The 23,161-nt window shown below is 35.1% G+C and overlaps 2 protein-coding genes across 3 annotated transcripts in view; one reads left to right on the top strand and one right to left on the bottom strand.

The window, feature by feature from the left end:
- Positions 1 to 426: 426 nt before the first annotated feature.
- On the bottom strand, positions 427 to 9,273 carry LOC101211849 (CCR4-NOT transcription complex subunit 11). The gene is made up of 12 exons (XM_011651137.2): positions 8,942 to 9,273; positions 7,481 to 7,591; positions 4,651 to 4,737; positions 4,014 to 4,067; positions 3,715 to 3,860; positions 3,441 to 3,591; positions 3,213 to 3,350; positions 3,035 to 3,106; positions 2,877 to 2,950; positions 2,633 to 2,774; positions 1,898 to 1,976; positions 427 to 868 (listed from the first exon to the last, which is right to left on the bottom strand). Exons 1-12 carry the CDS (start codon positions 9,137 to 9,139, stop codon positions 771 to 773), a joined length of 1,350 nt encoding a protein of 449 aa, XP_011649439.1. The 5' UTR covers positions 9,140 to 9,273; the 3' UTR covers positions 427 to 770.
- A 2,473-nt stretch (positions 9,274 to 11,746) lies between these two features.
- Positions 11,747 to 23,161, top strand: part of LOC101216431 — a 35,112-nt gene continuing 23,697 nt past the window's right edge. The window contains exons 1-8 of one of the 2 annotated variants that reach the window (XM_011651136.2): positions 11,747 to 12,554; positions 13,042 to 13,104; positions 19,342 to 19,682; positions 19,783 to 19,882; positions 19,956 to 20,033; positions 20,160 to 20,219; positions 20,391 to 20,495; positions 20,665 to 20,775. In XM_011651136.2, the coding sequence (XP_011649438.1) occupies positions 12,384 to 12,554; positions 13,042 to 13,104; positions 19,342 to 19,682; positions 19,783 to 19,882; positions 19,956 to 20,033; positions 20,160 to 20,219; positions 20,391 to 20,495; positions 20,665 to 20,775 (1,029 nt within the window). In that variant the 5' untranslated portion in view covers positions 11,747 to 12,383. Of the gene's footprint in view, positions 12,555 to 13,041; positions 13,105 to 19,338; positions 19,683 to 19,782; positions 19,883 to 19,955; positions 20,034 to 20,159; positions 20,220 to 20,390; positions 20,496 to 20,664; positions 20,776 to 23,161 lie in introns of both variants that reach the window. The other variant, XM_011651135.2, reaches the window with a different exon arrangement.

The following is a 23,161-nucleotide window of genomic DNA, read 5'->3' as shown; positions in this document are numbered from 1 at the left end:
AAAGACTAATTTGTATATTTCATTTTAGGGTGCTTGTAAGTTTAATAAAAAGTAAACCCATGTTTTCAGTGAGAAACATATTTCCAAAGTTTTTTTTTTCTTTGGTCACTTTCTAAAGGCACTTGCATTAGCAAATTTTCGTCAATTTAAAGGGCATGGTTTGCTAATTCTAAAGGGCTTCCCTTTTGTTTTAATTTTCATGTATACGTTCAGAATATGAATTAATAAGATTTTAAATCCCATATGGTTTATAATGTAATGAATCATATTGTGCTGTGTATATCTCAAACCTGTTAGTAGTACTAATGGAGTATTTTCAATATTCACCCCACCAAGAAATAACAAGGTATAAGGCGAGTGAGGGATTTGCTACATTACAGTTCAATTTTCATGTATTAATAATAGCACTTAATTGAGACATATCACTTGGTTAAAAGAAAATTACCGTGAATTATTTGGAACCTTACGCTTTAGCCCACAAAAGGCAGCAATAAGTTGGAGAAAGCTATAGGGTCAAACCTGAAACCACCATTCTGATGGGTTTCCAAAGCAATAGCCAACAAAACAAGACATGAAAATCTATAATAAAATGTAAAGGGGAAATGGGCTAAGCTTAATATATATTTAGTCAAATATCTGCTAAACCATAGACACGGACACAAACAAAGAAGAAGGGAGAGGGGGCCTAAGAATTTAGTATTAAATGCTAACGATTGCTATTTACAAAGGATGGCTTTGGTTGAAAATTGAAATGCATCAAGTACTTTCGCTCATTCCAAAGATTTAAGAAGCCTGAATAACGCTGCCGCTTCTCTTATCCGAGAGAATTCGATGCAGAAAGCTTGAACTTCGATGAAAAGATCTTTGACTGCAACAAAACCCAAATCGCTTAATTTAGCAAACTATAGCAGTGATTAGTAGATGTGATTATCAAACAATTAACAAGATACTAATTTGGATTTGTCTTCAATTCGAAGATATTAAGAACTGATATTAAAAAAAGGAAATAAAAGGCAGGACCTAAAATTATAACAATCTAAACATGATATCTAATAACAATACGGTTTTGCACACTGAAAAAACAACGCTCATTAAGATAATGGGGATACTATAAATAACAAAAGGGTGCTCTCATAAGAGCTCTGAGCCAAGCCATCCAAAGAGATCACAGCTCTTATTGACTGCTTATACAGATGTCATATGGAAGGGACTGTTTATCCAAAGAAGATTGGATTCTTACTTTGGGAAAACTCTCACAAGGTCAATACTACCATACCATGCATATTCTATGCCTAACATGGTTATCTCCCCCAGCTGAGCCACATTTCCCCTCACTGCCCATTTGTTTCCTTTTTCGGAGGAAGATTTTAAACTCCTGTGATAATAAACCCAGAAGACTATCTATTGCACTTTATTGGACATTTGAAAGCACTATGACTAAAATTGAATAACTTCCAAGTATAGGTACCAACATGGTATTCCAACCTAAAAAAACGAGTACAATACTAGTTAACTGAACTAGCCTCTGATTGGCATTTCCAAAACTGCCCATGGTATTCTAACCTAAAAACATGAGTGCAATACTAGCTGATTGAACTAGCCGGACAATTTGTATTTCCAACACAAACAAAGTTAGGTACCCAACATCAAAATACCTATATGACTTGGCATGTGGTACAAATCCATTATGATTCTCACATCACATAAGAGAGGACACTTATTACTTCATAAATCTAGACTTGTCCAATCACATCACTAGTTTGAAAGATGCGTACAAAAATGTCAAAGGAAACAAAGGCGGTAGAATAAATCACAAACCTGAATAGAATGTCCTACATTCTCAGAAGTGAAGAATACATATAAACTTTTTAATTCAAGCAGCATGAAAAAAACTTACCATTAATGATGTTATTTCGAATTAAACTCTGTAGAAAGACACATACAAGTCGAACTAATCTGTTCTGCATGTACTTATCCTGGAAAAAATAAGAAATAAAGAAGTTTAAAATCTTGACGATGTTAAACCAAAAACCAAACACACACAGACCCAGCTTTTGGTTCCAAAACAAGCTGATACTCAAAATGCACTAAATTCCAGATATACTCCGAAAATTTCTCACTAAGAACAATCTACTAATCCACTACCCCTCCCATAATGTGGTCCTTAAAAGCTCTCCAGCCTCTCGTATAAAGTCTGCACAGACAAAATTGAACCCCTACCAGAGACACCTCCACACATATGATGGTAAAAGGACATAACAACAATAAATGATTTAGGTCATCAACTTCCGCTCTGACAAAGAAATATTAATTGGAGCCCAAGACAAAAGAGGCTATCCCAGCAAGTATAATCCTTCCCAAGGGGCAACCAACCAAGCAAAGGTTCAAGGGATGAGGATGGTCCCTAATCCCTTGAACTGTTAGGATCCTTACATTTTTATCTTTAACGATGTTTATTGTTTCCATCTTTAATGGAAAAGGTTTTCATCTCCAAAAACATAAGAATAAATTATTAAAATAAGAGAATTGAGTTCATAAAAGTAACATTTTTTCAAGGGCCAACACTTACAAAACAATATAAACTTAAAAGCGTCAAATGCTGAAAACTCAAAAGTGTAGTAAAAGTACATACTTTTATGCCCTCACACGATGATATACAATTAGTGATGTACATGTGTATGAACTCAGAGGGAAGTTCAACAGCTGTCGTTAGCCGGTTGACAACTTCCATAGAGTGTAAACTCATGTCCATGTTAACTAGTACTGTAAAGTACCTGCAATAAAAAGGTGAGATGATGAATCCAGGGAAAAGAATTCAGGAAGAAAGTATCACAAGACAGCCAAAAACAAATCAACATGTGGATTCAAATCCATACTCTGCAATTTCAGGAGAATTAATCAATTTCTTCAGAACTTCAACTGCAATAAGAGGATTGTTTTCCACCAGCTCCTAATGATAAGAAGAATTTAAAAAGATGAGGCGCATCAACAACTTCTCTAATGAAATCAACTATGAAATCGTCCAAACACATACAGGAAGCTTTCGAGGTGTCAGTCCACAATGATATACAAGCTTTGGATCATTTGCCAACTCGACCACTACTTGCTGGTCACAACCAAAGAACAAACTATTAGTCATTTCATCCTTTGGCATTCATTATGCAAGCACAAAAACCATGTGTTAATTAACAAAGTAACTGCAGGAATTGAACCTCTTGCTGCGCAGGTATAAGAGGTCCCTTCAGAGCTTTTGCAATTAAGTCCCTCACAGCTGCACCTCTACTAGTGTCAACGCACATTCTATGGTCCCATAAAAGTTCATGATGATCATCAAGGTTCAACCACACTAACTGTAAAGGAGCTTTGCCGAGTATAGATCAGGTGTGTTCTATTCCATCTAAACTGTATATGTTCAAAATGAGAGTTCAATTGTGTCTCACCTCTCCATTCTGTATTGGAAGCCTTGGTGGAAGAGGCCTAATCCACTCGGGACTTGATCCCTGAAGTGATAAATTGGACAATAACCCCAGCAAGGTCTTATCTCTCTCTCCAGACCCCAACTTAGGTACCACTCCAGGTAGCAGGTCGAGCCTAAGGTGTCCAACATCATACAAATAACAAAATGAAAATAATAAGTTAGTGCAGAGGCTAGACCTTTAGCACATAAATCATTGGTGCGAGAACTCAAGGAAGAGGGGAGGGGAGAACTCATACTCTGCGGAGTTTGCATCACAACCCAGTGGAACATCAGGATCTGGCACCACACTTCTCACAGAACAATCTTTCAAAAGGCAATCAAATGATTGAGCTGGAACTTTATCACAAAACTGTTGCTGCAATTGCTCTAGCTGAGGGAAAGCCTGAAAAAAAAGCAAAAAGAAAAAAAGGAGGCACCAAATGGGTATTACAAATTTGATTCTTCCCACAATTGAACTTGTGTGCGGAACTCTCGAGGATCATCCTACAGACAAACTAAAAGGAAAGTCATGTATATGTTGACTTCAATGTCTTACATGCAATGAAGGGTCGAAACCCTTAATGTAATCTGAAGCAGTCTGTTTCAGGAACTGCAAGACAAACATCCTCATTATAATTTATAGAAGGAGAGTTAAATACGTGAAACTTAGCATAGGAATGTAGAAACATACTAGAATAAGATTAGTTAATTTACAATAGTATTAGGCATAAACTAACAAAAAACACATTCTGAGCTAGAAGTTCACATTGCAAAAGTAATGAACATTATGTTTCGAAGATTTTCAACTACATCTAACGTGTTTCATATTCATTATAAAGTTACCAGATAAAACATATACATACATATATGTGGTTTTACCAATTATCTCTTTTAAATTCCATGTCAGATATTTACTATTTAAATTTAATTGAAACTATACACCTTTAAAAAATTATATTTAAAAGATCTTTAACCATGTGCATCGCATGTGTCCTCAAACTAGTGCATGCAAAAAATATGAAGTTGCCAATTATAGCTACCATTTTTAATCCAGATGATTACCCACAGTAACACAGTTCCTATGATTTCCAAAACAGCATATCATTTTCCAAACTAAAAGCACAAGAAATTCTAATAAACAATTAGGAATATGCAAAATGGTCAACTAAAATTGATCAAATGAAAAGGTGAACCTCTTTGCCACTACTGGAGCTGTCTGTTGCTAAAAGCTGGAAAACAAATGCCCTCTCATATTTTTCAGCTTCCTCATCAGAAGCAGCCTGACACCCAGAATGCAAAACAAGAAGTTCCCAATGATTAAAATGAACCTTAATCAAAAGGTGACAATGAGATTAAAATCATTCTGTAAGCTCATCCTGCAGCAATAACATCCTTTACTTTTTTTTAAAAAAAAGGAAACAAATCTCTTTATTTACATAAATGTAAATGAAAGAGACTAATGCTCTAAGTACATAAGGATTAAACAAAGAGCATAAAGCATAACTAGGATTAACAGGTGCATCCGAACATCTCAACTAGATTGACACCCCCTTAGCAACCCTCATATCCTTCAAAACACAACATAAAAAATTGGCTGATACTTATAAATTCAGCAATAACATCTTTTACTAATAAAACCCATGAAACGAGATTCGGAAATTGACAGCAATCCGTAAACTTTGCTTGGGATCCCCTTTCTAAAATGTTATCATAATTAATATTTTACTATTCTATATTTCTTTTTCTCATCAGCTGCTCCAAGAATTTTATTGACATGACAGTGGCTGTTTTCATCCCCAACCGCAAATTAATGCTCAACTGAGTTATGATTGATGGAATTAGAATTATAATATTGGCATGATTTTACATAGACTAACAGAATAAAATGGAGGTACTCAAAAAGGAAAACAAAAACAACACTGAAGCTCAGCAACTACAAATTGTAGAATATTCCCCCAAATAGGCAGGTTAAGGGAGAGAAAATGGAGGATAAGGAGAAGGTCTTGTTCAAAAGGATAGGATGATGGAGAAAAAGCAATACTCAGGATCTAATAACTTGATGATAGCTTTGTTGATGTGGACTTTAACAAAAAAAAGAATGGACAACTGCTAGCTTTCATTTGAAAGTTGAAAACTGATTTTTAAAAAAAAAAAAATGAAAACACCATTTTTCATTGATATGATAAAAAAAAAAAGCACAACCTCAAAATACAATGTCACATGAAACAAAGGTCAAGAGAAATAAGCGTCTAGACTGAAAGATAAATGCACATCAATTTAGACATATTCTTGTATGAAAGAAGTAGAACACCAAGACGAGGTATTGGTCCTTGCAACTTCAAACCGAAAGAAAAGGACCCATTAGATTCCACCATCCATTTAAAACAATCTTTTCCCACTTGTGGTTGTACGTGTACCCAATCTATTGTCCCGATGAGGGAAGCCTAATTATCCATCTCTCAATCAAATGGCCTTTAATCCCCAATTCCCAAGTTTTCAACTCAACGATTCAAAAAGAACAATGGTTTTCCTTCTTACTTTGTAGTTATGGTGTAAATGCCAATGAACAAGGAGAGCAAAGGAACTTGATTGGTGTAAGAAGACTAAGGGTTAACTGAATAATTAGGTAATATTCTAGATTAATTCCCTTTTTACCCCCACTTGTTAAAACTCTATAAATAGGAGTCTTACCCTCTTGTATGAAGCACATTGTTCTTTTTTTCTTAATGAAGACAAAATGAAGCACATTATTCATTCTAATAAAAGAATCACAATTTTGGTTCTTGGAGAATTTCTCCTCGAGGTTACTGAGGCTACATTTCAAGTGATTTGGAAGAAAACTTTCAACATTCTAATTTTGGCCATGCTCGATTTTCTCAAAAAACCTATCATTATCCAAATTAGAAATTTGATTCTAGTGATTCTAGTGACTCCGATGATGTTTCTAAGGCAGTTTGGGATGGAAGGCGAAAATATCTCAAAATGGTCCAACTATCCAATCAAACTCATTTTTCATAAAATCAACGTAAAGATTGGGAGTTGGATGAATTAAAGAATCATCAATAATGGATTTTTACCATTCAAGAAGAACATTCAAGACTCAAAATTACTCTTTTGGTTCTGAAACACGATCAAGAAAGGTGATGTACACTCACTGAGGCTATGGTTAGTTCAAGAAAATCAAAGGATGAGTCTTGCAGCGTATTCAAGAATCCAACAAAAGAAATTCAACATTCATCGGGGAAATGACTCAACATATAGATCAACTATCAATTCATTTGCAAGAGCTCAAGAACGAATTGGTTTCAGATATTGAAGAAAAAACAAAAGTCACGGTTGGAAAATTTTCAAATAGAAAATTTTGTAGATAAAATTGAAGAACAAGAATTTGAAAATAGTCACAGGTGAAGAAAAATTCAATGAAGAAGATGAAAAAAAGTATCGAACACCGAGCAAAAATCGAACAAGAACAACACAATGGTCACGGTGGAAATAAATCATTAAACCATCGAAGAACTTGAAGCCAATGGAGGCTAAAGAAAAAGAAGTAACCTTCTCCACCATATTTTCTTTAAAGTGTGAGCCACTAAAATGAGGACCATTCCTTAAAGACTTAAGCGCAAAGAAGAATGTTTTCTGAAGTACATAAGAGAAATCCAGGGAAAAAATATAGCTCTTTCAAAATAAGGAAACCAAGTTTTGTTTTGAACAATACACGAGGACAATACAAAAAGAAACCCCAAGACAAAAGGTTTAAGTACAATAAAGCTACAAAAGAGGCCTCCAATATCCACAGGTGAGTTTGTCAATAGTTTACAACTATGTTGAATTGCTTAGGTTTTTCCTACCCGAAGTGTAAAATAGCAAACATAACAAAATGGTAGTAGTCGTTGATATCTAACAAGAATTAAATTGTTAAAAATTATTTGAAATTAAATGACAATATATGTTTTAGTCAAAAGGCATAAAGAGCAAAAACTCTAAAATGACATGTTGTAACGAGTCATAAGGTAGCATACTTACATTTACAATGAAAGATATAAACGGATTAAAAGATGATTTCTGTGAGGAATATGTCTGGTGAAGAATGGAAAATCCCACTAAACGTTGTGTGGCACGGAGCAACGTCTTGGGCTGGTTTCATGCAAAATATAAGAAAAAATTGGAAATAAACACACCAATGATACAAAAAATTAACCATCACCAAACAAACATGTGTAAATTCTATAGTAAAAATCACAATTGTGTCCCTTTTTTTCTTTTGGTCAGAAAATATGCTTTCATTAAGACAAATGAGAGAATAAACAAGGACATACAAGAGACCAAGTTCAACAAAAAGGAGAAGACTTTAAGACGTGCCACTAAAGCAAACTCCAATCCAAAAGAACAAGACAACAGCATGCTTATAGTTACAAAAAGGTTTAATAACTAATAGCCATACAAAAATATTATATCTAGCCAACTCCCAAATTCACACAATCTCTCAACCTCTCAGTTGTTCCTCTCGCTCAAAATGCCCCATAGAATGGCAAAAGAGTTGTCTTGCAACAAAATTGCATCGATGAAACCTTTGAACCTTCCCCAAATGAACAAGTGATAAGTTGAGAAAACGCGGGAATCCAAAAGACATAGCTTTCTTACAAGGTTTTTACAAGGGCTACTAGAAATACCATCAGACCCCCACTCAGAAAGGATGAGATCGTACATACTCACAAGTCACAATCATCCTAAACCATAGAGTGTTTGGCTTTGTGAAGAAACGCCACAACCATTTCTGCCAGGAAGGCCTCACGTAATCTAACATTTATGATACCTGAACCTCCAAAATTCACCAGATACAACACCAACTCCCACTTGACCAAGTGGGACCCTCCCCTGAAATCTGTCCCTTCTCAAAATAAGTATCTCATCGTGCTCTAATTTTCCTTACTCCCAATCGGATTTCTGAAGAGGGAGATGAAGTAACTTGATCTAGTTGTGCAAAATCTACAGGGAGACGAAGACCATGTCCTAATTGTGTAAAAAATTCACACTAACTGGTAGAGTAACAAAGAGAACAGTGTGGAAGAAACAAACAAACAAACAACAAATCCTAACATTCTTCTTTCTGAAAGACAATTGCATTAGTAAATAGGTTGTTGCAAGATATCCAACGTTGTCAAATATGACTCGAAGTCGAATCGAAAGATGGAACAGATATTGAGTTCTATTAGAGTGGGCTCTGAAAAGAACCAACGAATTAGAAACGCATTGCATCGATTTGGGTAATAAATCCCTAGTGGGTATTGGAGCTTGGTGACACAAGACGCTGGTAGCCACCGGTTAGAGATAGTTAAACAAACAAGAAGAATGAATTACAAGATTTGCAAACGAAGTAGAACCCTAAAGCAGGCTATAAAGAAGAAAATCAAAACAAATCAAGGAAGCAGATAGAAATGAAGAGAGAGAAGAAGTTGATGGGAGAAGTGAGAGAAACTGAATTACCTCAAAGAGAACAAGGAGTGAATAACAGGCAACAAAGTGACGAGTGCGAGGGATCTTGGAGGTAAAATCGGCGAGGATATCCGTAAATGGGCGGTGATCTCCTCCTGCAAGCAAAGAGAGGAGAGTTCGGGATTCATCTGCCGTCAAGCTCATCTTCATGCTTCCGCTCTTGACTTCCTTGTTCGAGATTTTGAACATCAATGCAATGGGTAGATGTGTAGAACAAACAAAATCAATTCTCCACACAAAATTACTTAAATCTTCGACTTATGTATACAAAAACTCACTTTCTTTTCGTTTTCAACTGAGAGACGTCCTTCTAAACCGATGCTTTTTTATTTTATATTTCTTTCCCTTCTTAATAAACCATATAATATATCCTATTAAGATAATATACAGATTAAATTTGATCCAAACTTCAAAAATCAGATTAAAAAATTCGATGTAAATATTGTGTACTGCCAAAATAAAATAGATAAAATATGAAAATAATAGTGTATCTCGTGGAAAATATAAACAGATTATTATGAACGAAATATTTTGTTGATAAATTATAAATCATACAAAATAAAAGTTAAGTGCAAGATTCAACAGTGAAATTACGATTTATAAGCTACAAATGTAAATAAATGATTATAAGCAAAATATGGTTTGATAATATAATTGGGTAATGGTAAATATTGAAAATTAATATGAATTAAATATTTCGTTAATCAATTAGAAGTCATGTAAAATGAATGTTAAATACAATATTCAACGGTAAAAGTGTTATTTATAAGATACTGACCTAGCACCGTCGTAATTTATTTGGTAATGATGACATTGTTCCTGTGTTGTGGTGTATTGGAAGTTTCCAATACAGTTGGAAGTATTTCATCAACGAGTTTCGACATCAACCTCAATGCAGTCAATAGGAACCTTTGATCGAATCATATTATCCACTCACACATAGGCTCTAAATGTGAGTATTGATCACTTTCACGAAGAAGTTGTGGTTTCCTTGTGTAAGTCGATACGTTACACTCATCGACGTAACTACAAAAACCACAATCACACTTGACTAACTATAGCTACTACGATAATAACCATAATGCTATTGTCATATACATGTTGTCATGTCCACAGTGACTATCCAAACTCGTCGTTTCCACATAAACTTGAAACTAGTGAGCATGCATCAATTTGAGCATAGTCATACACAAACGAAAAGTTTTCCTATTGCTTCAATTTACGGTCCACCAGCCTGATGAGTTATGGCTATGGTACAAGTACTATGTGACATTGCATGAATAGTTAAGATTATTCGGTGAATGAGTTAATTATTCATATTATTAACCTCCTCCCATATTGTGTGTAGCTCGACCACCTCCATTAGAATATGTTGATCTCTTAAAAATTCAATATGCAGTTTTAATAAGAAAATCAAGGTGGAAGAAGTCGTGTTTAAAAAATGAAAATAATTGATATTTTTTTTATATATCTATTGAAAATCCGCATAATATCCACAACAATTCATTTATATTTTCACGATATTTCTCAATATATTTACATTTCTCAACTTTTGCATAAGTAATACATGAGAAACAATATGAGAATGTCAATTCTCTTGATTTTCGTGAAAAAAAATGTTCACCCCATTTTCTATATGAAAAACCCCATATTAGCAATATATAGATAATGTATCGTCATTTTTAAATCAGTCGTTATAATTCAACTAAAACACCATGCACCCAACATACAAATTATTATAACCAATTGAGCAGTTCAAACAACCATAACTTATACCTCAACGTCTATTATAAACTCTGTACATAAAAGAAACATTTGATTTCTTCGTTGCCTTTTTTAAACAAACAAAATTGATTTGAAGATGTTCATTTACGCGTCAGAACTAGACCCAAACCAGGCATATAATCTCTGATTGAATGAAGATTGGGGGACAAAGTGGGAGTAAACTTTCTTCTCTGGCTAAACGAAGATCGCATTCCCATACCCCAAATACTTATATAGTTAGTCTCATTCTAAAATGTAATAATCTTAATTTGTTTATATTTTATAAAGCATGAACGTTCTTGTATTTTCAAATATAACAACGTGAAAAAAAAAAACATTGTAACTGATCACAAATTATAAAATATTACAAAACAATAATTATATAAATAGGGCAGGTTAAAATTTAAATTTGGTCCACTTGATCTTAAAATATAGTTAGTCCACACAACACAATTATAATTTAGTCTATTTGATTTGATAAAATTTGATAACGTGGTAATGTTTATAGGAACTATTTACCATTTTTGTTCAAACTATAAAGACTAGATATGAAGTTTTACGAAAGTATAGAGACCTAACTCTTCATTTATAGAAGCTATATGAAATAAATTTGGCATGTATTCAAAATTTTGAATTTTGTTTACAAATTTATTGTTAACAAAATTTTAAGGAATAAGTAAGGGTAGTTTTATGCTTTTACATAATCAAATACAATTGAACATTTCTTTTAAACAAAAATATAATTTTTAAATCTATCACCAAACAAAACATTGGTTGAATCAATGGAAAAAATGTTGCAAAATTATTAAATGCATTAGAAAATCTCAAGATATTCTATTGTATAATATTTTTTATTAAAGAAAAAAATGGAAAAAAAGGAAAAGGAAAAGGAAAAAGAGGAAAAAGAAAAAGAAACCAATGGAGTAATTTACGATCGAATTTAGGAAAATAAAAAAAAGAAAAAGAAAAAGAGAAGAAGGGATGATGGATGAAGCGGAAGTGGAGTGATTTTACAATTATTAATTAAAATAGTTGTTAGCCGAGTGAAAGAAAAATGGGAGAAAAGTTAAAATGAGGAAGAGAGCTGAAATACGCAATAAACAATGGCGACGAGCGTCGTGTAATTCACTCACTCAGACTTTCGGAGAACTGAAGCTCAAAGGCGCAAGAGCCGACTTCAATCCACACACAACACTATGGATTTGATTGATTGATTGTTTGTTTGATTGTTTGTTTGATTCAGGTACAAAATAGTGGTTTTGTTCCAGCTAAAGTTGAAGCTCAGCTGAGTTCGACTCTCTCCTTTCTCTGTCATCTTCATCTCTCTTTTATTTATTCGAAGAAATCATCAAAACCCCATCACTTCACCCATCTGTGAATCATTGCGGGACAGATAGAGAATTGGGTTTTAAGTTATATAGATCATTTTTCTTCTGCCCCCACTGGGTTAGGGTTTTCTTTTGGGTTTCACTTTTAACTCCATTTTCATACGTTCTTCTTTCTCTCACGACTGCTTCTGAGTTGTTTAAATGTCCGAAAGAGGGAGGTGTCAGACCTGCGACCCAATTCTGCTGCTGAATTTAACGCCAATCTGAAACCACATAGCCATTCTGGTTCGGATCAGTCGTGTTTCGGTTATTTTCAGCTGAATTTGAGCTAGAATTAGAAGATGGAAAATGGGTTTGACGGGAGATCATTGGCTGAAAAATTCTCTGAGTTGGGCGTCAGTGCTACTTCAGCAGAGCAGTCTAATTCCCACAATCATGGTAACAACAACGATAGCAATTTGTTTCAGGTTTTGAAAGCTGTTGAAGCAGCTGAGGCTACTATTAAGCAACAGGTGCTACGAATTTTCACTCCTCTCTCTCATTTTCTGTCCCTCAGCTTAAAAAACCAATGCTATTCGTCCGATGATTTCATCACCAAATTTAGTATCACTGTTGCTTGATCCCAATATCACACTTCTTCCATTCTTTCTTTCTAAAATTTATTTCATGTTTTCTATTTTTGCAAAATGCGTACTGTCAATTGAACATTACTTTCTTCATTGAGAACGTGGTTGGAATGCAAGGCTCGAATCCTTTCCTTTCCTGTTCACCTTTTTTTTTTGGTACGATGAGATATGGGGACTCGCAATCTGATATGGACTCACCAAACAACCTCCTCCTAGGGGTATTTAAATACTCTTAGGTGGAGGAAAATACTCTTAGATTATTATGGGCTATGATTTGACTAGATAGTTTCTACAGAAAAAGCTGTGTATGTCATAGAAAGTTTCTATATATTCAATGTTACATGCTGATATGAGTGTATTTAAATACTCCTAGGTGGAGGAAAATAATCGACTGAGGATTGAACTTCAGAAAAAGATTCAGGAACTTGAGAAATATGTAAGTACTACAAGTTGAGTTTACACAAAATCTTTGTATTTCCTTTATGCCCTGAAATATGTTTTTGCGTTCTTTTGCAATTTTTTTTAGTTTAAATTGATTGTGGTTTACTTTTGCACATTTCTCTAATTATTTTCTTATCTTGCATTCAGTTCGGACGGTATACAGTATGTATTTCAGTAATACTGGAACTTGTTATGGATTTTTATTCTTGATTCCTAAATATATTCTGTTCATACACTGATTCAGAAATATGAAACCAGAAATTCCTCTTATAAAACAAAAGTTTGTTATATGGATTAACCCTTTTGAGGGTTCATTTTTTTTTGAAAGGAGACAATCTCTTTATTAAGATTCAAAAACTCAAAGTACAAGAGATATATAGCATGAGTACAAATAGAGAGTCCTAAGTGACGCATCCAAACATCTCAACTAGGTTGACACCTCCTTGGCGTCCTCATCATGTCCAAACAGACAACTAATAGAAAATTAAAATTCATAAAATGCATAATGCAAAGAAATACATCAGTGAAAACACAAAGAATTGATACACTCACCAAACAACCTCCTCCTAGGTGTATTTCGTTCAATCCATATTTCTGCAAGCAGTGATATGGACAAACTAGTCCAAAGTAACCGTGGCCTTTTTTCAAGAATGGGCTCAAAATGATCTGCCTTACATTGGAGCTGAATCTTCTGCCAAAAACCCAGCTTACTTCAAATAAAGAGAGAAAACTGCCCCAACACTTGGCTGAATAATGGCAGGAGAAAAACAGATGCAGCAAAATTTCTTCTTCATGGAAGGCAAACAGAGGGCAGAAGACAACTATTTGGGAGCTTCCTTTGCATGACTAAAGAGCAGTTTAGAACCTCCAAAAGCATAATCCAAACTAAAATGTTGACTCTTCTAATGCTACTGGATTCCCCCAAGGTTTTGTAGGTCTCTCTAGTTACTGGAGAAGATGCTGAAAAGTGATTCACAAGAGACTTAACCGAAAACTTACTGGATGGTTTTGGAGACCAACTCCTTCTGTCCATAGATTCTACCACCTTCCTTTGCGAAAGGAGGTGAAACAATTGCTGAAATTTCTTCTTTAAGAAGTCTTCTAAAAATTATAGGCCAAGAAAGGGTGGAATGGTCCCAATGTGCAGCTACTGATCCATTGGGTTTTTGATCATATTTGCAAAAGAGGAAAGTGTCGTCAGCATATTGGACGAGAGGGATGTGAACCTTCTCTTCTCCCGCCACGAAACCTTCATAAAGCCCATTTTCATAAAGTTTCAAAACTAGAGCTCCCAAGACCTCTCCAATTAAAAGAAACAGGAAGGGCGATTAGGGATCCCCTTGTCTAGTGCTTCTCGATGCTGATATACGATCACATGGTTTACTGCAATGAAAACGGAAAATTTTGTTTTCTTCAAACAACCTAAAATCAAGGATGTCCATTTTGGATCAAAATTCTTGTTGTACAATATTTTTTCTAAGAATCCCAAATTCACTCTATCAAAGGCTTTTTGAAGATCAATTTTCAAAATCCATAATTTCTTTCTTTTAGCATGATAGTTTTCTACAACCTCATTTGCAGTTAAAACTGGATTCAGAATCTGCCACCACCCACCACCCACCACCACCACCATAAAGGCACTCTGAAAAGTCTCTTTCGGCTGTTATAATTGAGTCCATTGATCACCATGGCCAGTTCACTGTTAAGTCTCTTTCGGCTCACTTAAAAACTGCTTGCTTGATGAATAAACGTCTTTATACAGCTATATGGAAATCAAGCAGCCCACGGAGAATTACCATCTTGATTTGGATTATGGTATTCGGGTCCCTCAACTGTTCATAAATCATGCAAAAGAAATTCCCTAACAAATGCCTCCTTCCTTTGATTTTTCCTCTATGTATGAAGGCTAATGAGAATCTTCCTCATCTTTTTATGACATGCCCTGTTTCATCCTCCTGTGGGTTAGGATATTTTCCTTGTTGAATTTTGATTGGGTTTTTGATCGATCCCTAAGCGCTAATGTGTTTCAACTTTTGTGGGGTCCATCCTTACCCAAGAAATCACGTGTTAAACTTGCTTCTGGTCCTTTATTGTCTTCTGGCCCCTTGTATTAAGCTGGACATTATTTAACTTTTGCAAGTTTTGGTTTTGTATGCTTGAGATATGATGGTTGGTGCTAAGGGGATGTCAACCTAGTTGAGATGTTTGGGTGCGCCCCTAATCCTCTCAGATTTTCCATGTTTTAAACTTCTTTATTGCTCTCTTTGTATAACTCTCTTGTACTACGAGTTCCTATTAATAATTTTTTTTTTGTTTCCATTAAAAAAAAAAATAGACATTTCATTGTTTATCTTGACCTAAGTGTTGTCCACTAGTTTTTTCTGAAACAGAGACAAACTTCTTTATTAATAATAAGGCCTCAAAGTACAAGAGAATTATACAATGAGTGTAATAAAGAAGTCTAAACAACGAAAGAAAAACTAGGGGATTAGAAGGTGCACTCGAACATCTCAACTAGGTTGACACCCCCTTAGCACCAAAACATCATAGTCCAATTAAGTGTGGTCCACCAGTTATGACTATATCTTTCATCTTGGGTGAGCAGATCTTAGGAAATGTCAAGTGGATGTGATAGTGCATTGAAAGTCCTTTTGGAATTTAAGGGAACTAGGAGTTGAAAAAAATGGTAGTGAGGAAGCAGAAAAAGATGATTACCCCGGTTTTGGTTTTGCTACAAGTATCAAAAAGTAAAGTTTTGTTCCAAATTCTTCAATTCCTTGTGGAGATCTCTTGTTCTTTTGATGCTTATGAACTATTTGTAAAATGATTTCTGGATCACATGTGAATATGGACCGTACGATCGTAGAGAAATGGTGTCTTTGACTGGAACTTATTTCTTTAACAAAGCTCATTTTGGAGCCTTGATCTTTTGAAGGTGCTTAAGTTTGGCAAGACGATTTCCAGCAGTCAGTATGAATTGCGAAAGAAGAAGTAGTTTGCTGGAACTTTTGTTTCAAGAAATCTTGAAGGTTAAAGAAGTGAGTGAATTTCAGATTCTTTTGGGGCTTTGGTCACACGGGAAAGAAAGGATTATAATTGATCAAAGTAGTGGCTGTTGGCTCCTATTGGAAATTTTTTGAGTTATTTCCTTCCTCTGAATACAAAGTTGTGAAAACTCTATGGGATTACAGAAGTCTACTTCTATTCGTTAATCTATGTTGGATAATGATTTTTGGACACTGTTTGTCTCCTTTAATCTGCACTTATACTCTGCCGCTAGTGACTCTTTACAACACCTAGTTTTGATTGCTCTTTCTCAACTGGTTTGCATTGTTGTCAAAATTGTACTTGAGAAGATTCTAGAGTTTTTTTTTTCCTTTCTTCAGAGCAAGCTTCTTAACATAAGACCCCGATGGAGTCATCACATTTCAACCTCCTCGTGGTGTTCCTTCTCCAAGGATCTCGAGTTTGTCTCAGTGCAAGTTTTAAGCCTATTTGGTTGCCTTATCTTTAGAAGGATGTTTAGTCTATTTTAATCTTTGTATTTCTCTGGACTTCTTTTGTTTTACCTTTGGACTTTACTCCTTTGTTTTGGTTTTTAGCTTTGTTGGATATAGAGGTGCTATAGGGGTGTCAACCTAGTTGAGATGTCCTAGTGCACCTCCTGATGATCCATGGTTATGCTCATTGTATAATTCTCTTGTACTATGAGCTTTTGTCTGATTATTATTATATTAATACTAATAAAGAGGCTGTCTCCTTTTCAATAAAGAAAACATTTAGTCTGCTTGAACTGCTGGTTTTCCAAAGTGCTTTAAAGCAATCTTTTTCCAAAGGGAAAGAAGGAGAGAGGTGATTCGATAGAGACTTTAATTGAGAAATGACTCAAGGTCTCTAATGACCAAATTCTCCTATCATCCAAATCTGTTAATCCTTTCAAAGATATGAGGGTTAACAGGCGTTAGGAAATCTTGAATTTCTTGATCTTTCAATAATCTTCGAAAAAATAAGGACCAAGATTTTGAGACATAATCCCAGTGGGCAGAAACTGACTCGTTGGGCAGCTGAGCTAATCTGAATAGATTTGGGAACTGAAATTTTAGAGGAAGATCACCAACCCATGAATCTGTCCAGAAAGCTACTCTTCTTCCATTCCCAATCTTGAAAGGAGCCAACACTTCCACCTTGTTCCATTCTCTAGATATACTGATCCACGGACTTCTTAAGCTGTTTCCCGATTTGTTTAGAGTCTGCCACTCAAGTATTTTTGCAGCCATGGTGCTTTTAATTATTATATTGTTCTGGAGTGTTTTTATCTTCTCTTCTATTATTTGAAATATTGGTCTAATATTGCTTTTCTCTTCTTGTACTGGCAAGCTTTTGATAACTATGTTTTTTTATTCTGTTTTGTAATTTTATTATTTCAATTACTTCGTTAAAGAAAAGGTCTCTTTTTGTTCAAGTACATCAATTTGTTAGAGGAGTGAAGCATTAAATTAAAGTTTTTAAGGCATATCCTTTTTGAAGAATATTTTTGTGTTTCTTCTTTCAAGAGCTGACTTTTTTTCACTCATTCCATGGAAGTGTTTTTTTTAAAAGGAACGAGTCTCAATATTATTAATAATGAAAATAGAGAGACAAAGCTCAAAGTACATGAGGGGGACATACAAAGAGCAAAGGGGAAGGGGGAGGATCAGCAGACGCACCTAGGCATCTCAATTAGGTTGACACCCCCTTAGCGCCCTCATCACATCCATAAGTGAAAATAAAAACCCACATAGTAGGTTAAATAAAAGCAATACAACAGAACAATAACAAAGTAAAGGCCACAATACAAGGCCAAAAAAATGGTAAAGCAAGGCAGCAAGCCGAAAACAAAGCAAAAGTAAGAGTCATCCTTGATTGAGCAAAAGCTGATTTGCTTGATTTGGGAGACAAGAAAAACTAGAGCTTCAAGGTAGGGAGGCTATTCATCCATGGAAGTGTTAATGGTCATTCATCCAAAAACCTCAGTGTTATTTGTCATTCTTTGGTCTATCTTTTCGTTCTCCCCTTTTAAGAGTATTTGTATCTTTTAGCATTAGTCTTTTTCATTATATCAATGAAGAGTGAGCCTCTTGTCTTCATCCCTCTGCTAATAGATGAAGTGTTCAACATGGGACCTCACATACTTGCTTTGGTGCCATGGGCTTTGTAATATGGTCATCCCTTCTAGGACAAAGAAAAACAAGCAGTCGGAGAAACTAAAAAAAAAGCATCAAAGGGATCTGGAATTTGGAGTGCTTGATCTCTTGGGAGAAAAAGGCTTCATCCATCCTTCGAGAGGGTTCATTGTCGGCTTGATACTAGCTCATCATTCTTTCTATGGCTTTTCTCTCCTCTATACTGTCAGAGTTTTTTGCTTGTCCGTGGTTCTGCTTTGGCTTGGTTTTGTTTCACTTTAAGGGATGTGCTTTGGTTTGATGTCCCTTGGATTGATTTATTGTTTGATCTCTCCATTTTACATGTTTATGTTTTCATCACCTTTTTGTCATCTCCTTCCCCTTTGGTATCATTGTATTCTTCTATAGATCGGGTCGCTCTGTTGGTTCATCTTGTATTTTGGGTTATTGTTGTAATCTTTGGATATTTCTTTTACCAATGAAATAGTTTCTTATCTAAAATAATAATAATTGTAGCAGTAGTAAAAATAATATGGTGACTATCGTCTTCCAATATACCCAATCAGGGGAATTTTATCCAATACACGATAGCTTTTGGTTTTAGTTAATATGGATACCATTTGCATCTTTTTGATATATCCTAATATCAGCAATTAGTTTGAGTTTCCCATAAAATTCTATTCTGATTGTCAATTACAAGTGCTGCTGGTTGAGATGTGGTTCCTTTTAAAAAGAAAAAAAAAATTACAAGTGCTACTGATTTCGACTTAGGCTCTTATTAAATAATTTGGAATTTGTTAGCTTGCCAAGTTAGCTTTATATGTCATGCAGGTACTTGAAAATTTTCTTCTTACGCATCCGCATCCGCTTTCACTTGATCTTTTCCCATCTTTTTTTGATAGGAAACGAGAAACCATTTTATTTATGTACACGTTCACTTGATTGTTAGGTTTGGTGTTACGAACGTCCCTTTTTGAGATATTGAGCTTGCTCTCTGTTATATACTGTTCAATTTTATCTAATAATTTTTTTGACACACTTATCATTTTTTCATTGAAATGTGGCAGAAGGTTGGTGAGCCTTTGGCTCAAAGGTTTCATTCCACCAACCAATGGAATGAGAATGACCACCATGGATCTAATGGGGGTCATCAATCAGATAATTCAGTTGATAACGAAAGGCAGAGATTTAAGAATAACATTTCTGTTGTTGATTCACACGGAACGCTAGTTCTCCATCAAGATGTTGAGCAAAAAGATGAAGTTTCCATGCGAGTTGATACAGAATCTCGCTTTGAGGACAGCAAGTCGGACAGGATGGTGAATGCTCTTCCTGGTGTTCAGCCTCAAGTTGATAATGCTGGTTGCTCTCAGTTCTCTTCGCCATCTACAACATCTTTCTCTGCTAGCAGGTAAGTAAAGAAGGATGTCATTTATCCTTACTTGTGAAAGGCTATGGTGTTATTTATTTGAATAAGTATAAAGTATGAAATCTGTTTTATGACTTTTCAGGTTTACAATGGATGTAGAATATGATCCACGGATTAAATTGTCTGGACATGGCATAATGCCAAAGGCTGAAGGAAATAATCCCAACAGCCTCTGGAAGCAGGTACATCTCTTTGTTCTATTTTCTTTATTCCATATGTACGAGAAAGCCACTTTGACCTATGTTTCGTATTTAGGACCTTGTTGTTAAAGTTCAGGAACATGAAGATGAAATTGTGCAGTTGCGCAAGCATCTTGCTGATTATTCAATTAAGGTAAAGTGAATTGTATGTGTATCTTAGCTCCTTGCTTAGATGAATTTAATTTTACTTTTATATCCATTTGTGTTAAGAATTAGGATTTCCTTTACTTGGAGTAGATGGTAATTCTTATTGTAACAGGAAGCACAAATACGAAATGAAAAGTATGTCCTGGAAAAACGTATTGCCTATATGCGTTTGGTAAGCAGGTTTTTCTTCTTCTTTCCACTTTTTTTTTTTTTTTTTGTATTTAGTGTCAATTGTCTTCCCTAAACTTTCTTAATTTTCATTTCCATTCTGATTGGTGCTCTGCTGTTGGGCCTTTCTTCTTCGCCTTCCTTTTACTTTTACTTTTTGGTGTTCGTTAATCAGGCCTTTGATCAACAACAACAAGATCTTGTTGATGCCGCTTCTAAAGCTCTCTCATACAGACAAGACATAATTGAGGAAAACATTCGTCTTACATATGCATTGCAGGTTATTTTGCAGTGCCATTTCAGACATGGCTTCTGGTGTTTTTACAATGCTCAATTTTGTTGGCATTAACTAGTTTGATAAAAATCTAGTAACTATTAAGATGTGAATTGTATTTTCTTTTCTAATGTGAACTTTAATGAACTCAATGTTTCTAATCTGGTTCTATTAGGAAGCACAACAAGAGAGAACGACCTTTGTATCATCTCTACTGCCTCTTCTTGCAGAATATTCTCTGCAGCCTCCTGTTCCTGATGCTCAATCCATCATCAGCAATGTCAAGGTGAGGCTCTATATCTGTGGATTTGAATAAATCACCGTAGACATTGCAAGTTCACGAGGTAGACTATATTTGTAGTGTGGATGATTGAAGGAATTCCCCCTGAGTCCGAATGTTTTGGATAACTTTTACTTGGAGACAATTGAGGGATTCCTTCAATCTTTATTATGATTTTAAAGTGTCCAATACAATAGATTAACCCTCTATTTATAGAGTATTTACTTCAAATTGTGTTTTAAAAATACTAAAAAGGCTGCCTTCTAGTTTATTTGGTACCTATATGTTCTCCGTTTGTTTCTATGGGATATGATGATGGTGCTAAGGGGGTGTCAACCTAGTTGTGATGTCTGGGTGTGCCTCTTGATCCTCTATTTTTAGGCTTCTCTATTATTCTCACTGTATAATTCTATGGGATATGATGATGGTGCTAAGGGGTGTCAACCTAGTTGAGATGTCCGGGTGCACCTCCTGATCCTTTATTTTTAGGCTTCTCTAAATTCCTAAAAAAAAAAAAAAAAAGATTCAAACTAAAATATAACTACAAACACAAAAGAAATATTTCTAGATTTCACGGCTAATTTAATTGAATTTTGGGACTATTAGAATCTGCTTCCTGAATTATTATAAATCAACCAGTTGGATTCACATTTTACCCAACCTTCGCTTTCTAGCCCGAAGCATTCTCATTGTATAATTATCTTGTACTTAGAGTTTTATATTAATAAAGAAGCTTGTCTCCATTTCAAAAGAAAAAAAAAACTAAAAAGGAAACAGAAGATTAAACCAAGAATTTTACCAACTACTAAGGTAATTCCCTCCTTAAAGAAAATTGTCCTCGAGTTCAAGATAGAAGAAGGTGGATTAAGTAACTAATCATCCTTCACTGATGGTTGTACTCCAACTAAAAGGACTTCCAAAGCTTATCTGTCAAGAAAGTGAATCAATTTGTCTCAATACTTGATGTCCATGCCAAAAGTCTTGTGTCAAGTATCCAAACTATTCCTAGCAACACTAACAACCAAACAAAACAAAAAAGAAAACCAAAAGCTTAAGAAAACACCGTGATACGGAGAGTTATTTGCTATACAGTGGGTTATGTATTTATAAGGATGAGGAAACAATTCTTCACTTTACCGTCTACTGTGTTCATTACCAATGATTCTCAAAGAGAAGGCTCTCTTCCTCTCATACATTATTGTCTAAACTTTTCCTAGCTCCTAGCTTTTTCCCCTCAAAACCCTCACAAGTCCCTTCCCTCCAAACATACCATACTCCACGCATAATCCACTATCAACCCAGGATAAGCGTATTCCTAGCCACTGCCTAACTTACCCCTTCTAGATTGATGATGTAGTAGGATTAGAGTATATTGGTTTAATCCTTAATTGATGTAGCCTAAATGATAAAAAAGAGAAGTCTCCAACAAAAAAAATCAAAGTCTTTTCTATAAATCAAAAGTTATTAATAAAAGAAGACAATCCCAGAACTAGAAAGCTCATTAATCCTAATCCTAATAAACTAAGGAAACCAATCCTAATCCTAATATAATTGGGCTGACATCATAGAGATTTCTAAAAGAAATGCAGCAACTTGGTGTTCTTCAAATGCATAATTCAAAGATTATTCCATTCAAGACATCTGCCTCAATTGGACCGTGTTCATCGGATGAGTTACAAAGTAGTTTCCCTCGATTGCCAGTTCAGAAATAGTGCTTTTGTAGTTTGGACGGGTTTTATATGTATTTCTGCCGTTTTGTTTTTCCTTTCAGCCTTGCTTTAGTCTACCATAGGTAGCTTTCGTAGTTATTTTGGTGGTTACTTTGGTCTTTTCATCACCTTAGTATTGTTTTTGTATTTTGGTCTTTTCTTTGTATTTTGGATATGATGAGGGTGCTTTGGGGGTGTCAACCTAGTTGAGATGTCCGGGTGCACCTACTCATCCAATCCTAATCCTAATAAACCAAGAAAACTAATCCTAATCTTCTCGGTCACCCATTGAGGATAGTACTATGGATTTTTTATTTAATTGAATATAATATTTTCATGTTTCTTGGTTTTGATCTTATCAATATTAGCTCCATCAAAGACTTCATTCCCTTCTGGTAGCCATAGAGTTTTCTCTTCATAAGGTACATTTTTATTCATGAGGTCATTCACTTGTTGAATGATCCCATGTTCATTTTCCTCCCCCTCGGGGTGATGACTTTGACGTAAATCTGGATTTAGCCTAAGTAGTGTGGGATCTCTCGTGTAGCCATTGATGTGGGAATTCAAAACCTCCTTTTTCAATGCTTTTAGGTTGTTCTCTCTCCCTCTCTTCAGTGCCTAGCAAATTTTCATCTCTTATTGAAGCATATGGTCTTGAGTAGCAAAAGTCCCTTCTTTAACTT

This window comes from Cucumis sativus, chromosome 2 (genome assembly GCF_000004075.3).
Source record: "Cucumis sativus cultivar 9930 chromosome 2, Cucumber_9930_V3, whole genome shotgun sequence".
NCBI classification, from domain to species: Eukaryota; Viridiplantae; Streptophyta; class Magnoliopsida; order Cucurbitales; family Cucurbitaceae; genus Cucumis; species Cucumis sativus.
The sequence above is the reverse complement of the archived record's forward strand: the minus strand, read 5'-3'. Positions and strand labels throughout refer to the sequence as shown.